This window comes from Macaca thibetana, chromosome 8, assembly GCF_024542745.1.
Source record: "Macaca thibetana thibetana isolate TM-01 chromosome 8, ASM2454274v1, whole genome shotgun sequence".
In the NCBI taxonomy this organism is placed as follows: Eukaryota; Metazoa; Chordata; class Mammalia; order Primates; family Cercopithecidae; genus Macaca; species Macaca thibetana.
The window spans coordinates 595,035-601,305 of NC_065585.1; the positions used below are offsets into that span (position 1 = coordinate 595,035).

At 65.5% G+C, this 6,271-nt stretch overlaps 1 protein-coding gene across 1 annotated transcript; it reads right to left on the reverse strand.

Annotated features, from left to right (window-relative positions):
• Positions 1–1,859: 1,859 nt before the first annotated feature.
• GPT (glutamic--pyruvic transaminase) lies at positions 1,860–5,723 on the reverse strand. Its single transcript, XM_050800929.1, has 12 exons — positions 5,576–5,723; positions 4,346–4,511; positions 4,120–4,209; positions 3,939–4,047; positions 3,690–3,823; positions 3,332–3,575; positions 3,111–3,190; positions 2,907–3,043; positions 2,625–2,799; positions 2,367–2,522; positions 2,181–2,293; positions 1,860–2,114 (listed from the first exon to the last, which is right to left on the reverse strand). Exons 2-12 carry the CDS (start codon positions 4,505–4,507, stop codon positions 2,024–2,026), a joined length of 1,491 nt encoding a protein of 496 aa, XP_050656886.1. The 5' UTR covers positions 4,508–4,511; positions 5,576–5,723; the 3' UTR covers positions 1,860–2,023.
• Between the last annotated feature and the right edge of the window lie 548 nt (positions 5,724–6,271).

Genomic DNA, 6,271 nt, shown 5'->3' on the forward strand with positions numbered 1-6,271 from the left:
GCGAGACCGCAGGTAAGGGGGCGGGATCACTCTCCCCCCCGCCCCGCGGCTCCCATCATGTTCTGCGCGGTCGCAGGTAAACGGGGCTGGGCCGCTGCCTCCCGGGGCCCTCACCGTCGGCCGGGCCGGACTCTCAGCAGTTTCTCGGCCGCCTAGAGCCACACAGCGGAGACGGGCCACACGGTGTCGCTGGAGCCCCGCGGCCACCGACTCCAGGGCCGGAAGGTCGCGCGAGCCACAGAGACCGGAGCGGGCCAGAGCGTCAGCTCGCTGGCGCCCCCGGTGACCAGTCCGGGCTAGTGCCCGCGGCCGCCCCGCCACGTGCGCGCTCCCAGCGAAGTCCTGCGCTGGTGAGAGGCCCGGAAAGGGAAGCTACAGAGCAGGGCCGGCCTCGAATGTAAGGATCGGCCTGCGCCCACGGCCAGCCCTAGTCTCTCCCAGGAGTCTCGGATCCGCGCCAGGCCTGCTTCCTTCCTGGTGTCTGACCTGCAGCCTGGTTGCTGCGGTGCCCGGCCCCCGCTTCTCCAGCCGCCCCCATGAAGGCGTCCGTTTCTTAAGGGTTCTGTCGTCGGACCCCAACCTTGCTGTGTCTGGCTTCAGCCCCTCCCTAAGGCAGTGACAGACCCATGGAAGTTAGGAGGGTAGTGTGAAAGGTCAGAACCCAGCTTAGCTCAGAAGGGCACGGCCTGCCACTGCCCTTGATGCCCTTCAGTGTCCGGTGACAAGGCTAGGAGCGCCCTGCCTGATTCGAGCCCGCCCTGCCGAGGGAGGGGCCCACCTGCTGTGTCTCCTGTCCGGAGCTGTGCCCTCAGGGGCTCCTGAGGCCCAGATGAGGCTGTGAAGTGTGGCTTGTGGTTAAGAACCATCTCCGGAGCGAACAAAACCAGATGCCTTGGCAGTCCGATTTCCAAGTCTGCGAGTCTCTAAAGCCAGTCCCGTCCTTGGCGGACTTGAGGGCACTGGACCCAATGCACTTCCCTGGCTGCTGTGGCCTCTGAGGGGCTTTCTTGTCAGCTCAGCAGGTTTTTGTTTCCAGGTTTCCTTGTCTATCAAATGGGGGTTATCATGCCTAGTTCAGAAGACCATCTGGGCAGATGGAGTGACCTGCAGCAGTGTCTGCATGTAGTAGGTGCTCAGCCATGCTCCCCAGGCCAGGACACATCACTGTCCACCCCCCTCAGCCCAGCCCCAGCCCTCCCCTGGGACACTCCCTCATCCTCTCCCTCTGCCTCCCACTCCACCCAGCTGAAGGACTGCACCACACACACCAAAGGTGGTCTCTCTGGCCCCCCAGACAGTGGCCCCACCCCTACTACCTCGGGTAAGAGAACCAAGACTTCCTCCCTGTCAGTCACTCCGACCAGCCAGCGCCATGCTGGTTTAGTATTTCTCCCTGCCCCAGGGAAGATGTGGACCTCACAGGGAAGACCTGGACCTCACAGGGAAGACCTGGACCTCACAGGGAAGACGTGGACCTCACAGGGAAGGGAGCCAGGAAGGAGACAGCTTTCTGTGCCTTCTTCAGGAAAGGCTGTTTCTTTGGGTGGCCAACTGGGCCCCTGGTTCCCTAGATTCTTTGTCAAGCCCCATCCCCACCCCAACAGCTCTGGGGGCTTCCACAAAGGGGTGTGGGCCTGTGCTTTCCTCACACTCCGGACTCTCAGCCCATTTCTGTGTGATCGTGACGGGCTCTGCCCCACAGCAAGAGGCCACGGGGAAGACCCAGCCCATAGTGGGCGCCGGGTCTTCAGGAGGAACAAGTGGGTGCTGGTCGTGGAAGGCCCTTTCTCTGAAGGGACTCAGGCTTGCAAGAAGGGTAGGCAAGTGGGAGCAGACCACGCAGCTGCCAGCGCTTCCTCCCTGGAGTCAGACTGCCACACAGCTTTATTAGGGACCTGCAGAGAGGCAGGGGCCCAGCCCCCACCCCCGCCCGCCAGGCAGCAAGAGCAAGTACAGTGGGCTCCAGAGCCCCCAGGGCCCCTGAGCACACAGTCCGGGGCGCCCAGCCTGGCGCCGGCTGGGCTCAGGAGTACTCGAGGGTGAATTTGGCATGAAATCTGCTCAGCTTCTCCAGCAGCAGCCGCAGTTTCTCCAAGGGGGGCAGAATGGTCATCCTGAAAGGAGTTGACAGTGAGCGAAGGGCCAGGGTGGCGGGACAGGCAGTGAGGGCCGGGCCTCACCGGAAGTGGTAGGTGCCTTCCCGCTGCCCAAAGCCGCTCCCAGGCACCACGCAGATGCCGGTCTCCTCCAGGAGGCGCAGGCAGAAGAACATGTCGGGGGCCAGGCCCAGCTCCTGTGAACAGGCAGTCATCAGGGAGAGATGCCTGGCCACCACTGCCCACCCTGCAGCCCCGCCCCCGCCTGACCTGAGCACGCTCCACCGCCCGCGGGGGCAGCTGCACACGCGGGAAGGAGTACATGGCGCCCTGCACTGGGTTGCAGCTGATGCCGGGAGCCTCGTTGAAGACCTGCTCGGTGAGCTTGGCTTTGGCCGCTAGCTCCGCCAGCACTGCCTGCCTCTCCTGTGGCCACGGAGGGAGGGAGGGAGGGCCCATGAGGGCACAGCACTCAGCATCCCCCACCCCCGATTAGGTCACCTGGACCCCCTCCTGCCCCCAACTCACAGCCTGGAACTGCGCGAAGGAGGGGTCAGTGGGCGCGGGCGGGCTGACCACCAGGTCCAGCAGGGCCTGGCCTGGCACCGGCGGGCACAGCCGCACACTCATCAGCTTTAGCATCTGCTGCTGCACTGCAGCGTCCATGTTCACCACCTCCACATAGCCGCCGCGGAACCCGCACCTGCCAGGTGAGGGGCGCGTCCAGGCCAGGTGCAGAGGAGTTGGCCCACTGGGCGAGGAGGGCCAGGCCATAGCCCGCGAGCCCCCACCCGCCTCGCCTGCACGCACTCGCCCATGTAGCCCTTGGAGGTGGAGTGGAAGGAGGCGAGCTCCTGCTGCCCGGCATAGGGCGGCCCCATCTCCATGAGCACCTTCTTGAATGAGTGGAACTGGGAGCCTGCGGCGTACACGTTGTCCTGGTACACCTGGAAGGGCGCAAGGCGTCATGGGGGCTGGCTGTTGCCCGGCTTCCCGCTCCCCTGCGCCACACACCTCGTCCGCCAGCAGAAAGAGCCGCTCTTCAAAGGCGAAGCGGATCACAGCCTCGATGCACTCGCGGGTCTGCACCTGCCCTGGGGTGTGGGGGAGGCAGCAGGGCTGGGTGAGCCAAGGGGGCGCACTGCCCTCCACTGGGCAGCCGGGGGACGGCAGACCCGGCACTGCCAGGGCGCACAAGGGTGCGGGAGGAGTGGGGCGGGGCGGCGGGAACGCACCGGTGGGGTTGCCAGGGTTGATGACACACAGCGCACGAGGGTGGCAGTGGCCACGCGCCTGACACAGTGCACGGTGAAGCTCGGACACGTCCAACGCCCAGGCGCGTTCCTCGTCCAGGTAGTAATCCACCTGCACTGCGCCCAGCTCTGCCAGTGTGGCCGAGTAGAGTGGGTACTGGGGGATAGGAATGAGCACACCTGTGCGTGTGTGGCCCTCGCCGGCCACCAGCAGCTTCAGCACCGTCTGCAAGAAGGAAGGGGAAGGCAGGGTTGGCAGGGCCTGGGGCTGCACCTGTCCCCCACCCTGGGCACCCCCTCTGCAGTGTCAGGAATGTCTTCCTGCGCATGCCCAGCCTACCACGATGGCGTCGCTGGCCCCTGTGGACAGGAAGACATTGTTGGGGTCCGCAGGGATACCTCCGTCGCGCCTCTCGATGTACTGCGCCACGTCCTCCCGGATCAGCTGGATGCCGGAGCTGACGCTGTAGGCCCCTGGACTCGGGCAGGACAGGATGGGAGTTACAGGTGAAGTTCTCAGCCCTCCCAGGGGACCTCCCTCCCCCAGCGGCAGGGCCGCCCTCTGCCTCCTCCTGGCCCTGGCTCTCACCCAGGCTGTGGCCCCCACACGCCTGCAGGATGCGCTCCGCCCTCTTCTTGGCATCGTCAGGGAAGCTGGGGCTGGTCAGAAGATCGGGGTTGACACAGAGAGCCAGGACCTGGGAGGACGGAGTGCTGAGGTCAGGGCACACGGGCGGGGGGTGGAGGGGTGCAGCGGGCACGAGCCTCACCTGGCGCAGGAAGGTGATGGGCCTCTGCCCCATAGCCTGTGCGTCCCCGATGTTGGCACGGATGACCTCGGTGAAAGGCTTCTTCACACCCTGGGAGGGGAGGGGAGCAGGCAGGGAGACCGTGCCCTACCTAACTTCTCAGCCCTTGTGCCGTGAGCCAGTGGGACTGGGGCCAACTCGGCCACCCCAGTGTGACCTGGAGGGCAGCGAGGGGCCTGGGCCATACCTGGCGCAGCTCCTGCTCCAGCTCCAAGGCTCGCTGCACTATGGGGCCACGCACTGCGTACTCCACTCGCCGCACACGAGGATTCATGCTGTGCAGCGTCAGCACCTTCGTCCTCAGTCCGTTCCTCACTGCCTGGCTCTGGTCACCTGTGCTCGAGGCCATGACTCTACCCAGACCAGGTGGGAAGGCGGCTCAGGAGGTGGCAGGACCAGAAGTGGGAGTGGGGACAGCTGGGTCTGGCTCAGTGGGCCACGGCTGGGAGGAGGCAGCCGTAGCAGAGGGGACGCCAGGCAAGAGGGCACCCTCTTCACCGCAGCTGGCCCCACTGGGGGAGACAGAAAGGGCTGAAGGAGCTGGGGACAGTTGGGCCCCGCCCCACCCGTCTGGGAACAGCTCTGCTCCAGGGAGGCAGAGACAGTGGGCGAGGCAGCAGGCGGGGCTTGGGGCAAGGCCCGGTGCCTGCCCAGTGTCCCCATGAAGGGAGAGCAGGAGACCCACATGGGGGGTAGGTACAGACGTCAGTCCCGGTCCGGACAGCTCTGAGGGACTAGATGTGGGGCCAGGGGCTGAGCGCCTAGGGTGTTCAGGAGGTGAAGGGAGTGCCCAGCAGCCCTGAGGGGCTGGCAGAGCTGGAAAGGAGGGACCCCCGAGGTGAGACTGGAGCCTGGGCTGCTGGGATTTACCCCAGCAGGGCTTGGCCAAGGCCTAGCCCTCGTGGCACCCGCATCTTTGCTTGGGCCAGCGGACCTGTCTCCTTAGTAACTGAGCCAGGCCTCAGGAATCCAGGGGGTGCTGGGGGGAGGGGAGGGGTGTTCAGGCTCTGGGTTCCATCTGGCCTCTCCAGGGCTGGCACCTATGGCCCAGAGGCTGCGAGAGCTCTGTAGCTGGACCTTGGTCCCTGATGAGCACTGCGAGGGGCTGGGGGAGGGGGCTGGAGCCAGGCAGTCCAGCCCTGGGCCCTAGGACAGCTCACACCATGGCTGCCCTTTCATCAGGCACCAGCTGGGGGTTGCCCTTGGGACACACCCTAGGCTAGGGGTGACCTGAGTTCTCTGGCCCTCTTGTTCCCGATTGGAGGAGAGAGTAGGAAATGAGCCGGGATAGGTCGTCAGAGACCCACCTCCACAGGCCTGCCTAGCCCAAAGGCCAGGCTCAGTGCTGGCCCACCCCAACAGCCACCAGGAAACCTGACCCACAGGGGTCAGGATAGCCGGCCCCCAGGCCTCTCACCTTGCACTTCTCTGCTCCGCTGCCACAACGGCCTCCCAGTGCGCAGGCCTGCCCTTCTGGCCCTGAGATAGGGGCACAGGTTAATATGGGCCTGGCCCCAGGCAGAGCCAGCCCCTGCCCGCCCCCTGGCAGCAGAGCCCAAGTGGCAGCCCTGGTGGCAGGTGGACCTTGGGCAGCTGCCCCACCCCCCACACTAAATTTAACCAGCAGCCAGTCCCCGCCTGCCCGTAGCCCTGCAAGAACACCCTTCCAACCAGGGATGCTAGGGGAAGGGCAGGCCCAAAGGACACTGGGCTGACAGGCCCGTGCTGAGCCAGGAGAGAGAACATCCCAAACCCACACCACCCAGCACTGGTGGCCACACAAAGCTGCCCGCCATGAACAGACAAACCGGCGGTGCCCTCAGCCCTCCTGCTTGAGGCCCCTAAGGGACCCCCTCACCCTGACACCTTGTGCCCAGCCAGCTCAGAGCCAGAATGGCCAACTGCGTGTCCCCTATGCCAGCCCAGGCAGAAGCTGGCAGCCAGGCCCCAGGATTGGGGCTGCATGCCAGGAACTGGGGACCCACAACCCCCCCCCCAGGGAGGTTCTGACACAGTCTTGTGCTTGTTTTGCCCCTGTGGCTCTGGCACAAGAGTCTTGTGGAAAACACCACTTCCCTTTCCAGGCCATGGTCCCTGGGACCCCCACCCTCCA

Excerpts from the sequence above, each read along its gene's own strand:
- GPT (XM_050800929.1), bottom strand. The coding sequence starts at position 4,507 with ATGGCCTCGAGCACAGGTGACCAGAGCCAGGCAGTGAGGAACGGACTG. Across the intron at positions 3,824-3,938 it reads GTGTGGGGGCCACAGCCTGG|GGGCCTACAGCGTCAGCTCC; the intron begins GTGAGAGCCAGG and ends GCCCGAGTCCAG. Across the intron at positions 2,523-2,624 it reads CCTTCGCGCAGTTCCAGGCT|GAGAGGCAGGCAGTGCTGGC; the intron begins GTGAGTTGGGGG and ends CCGTGGCCACAG.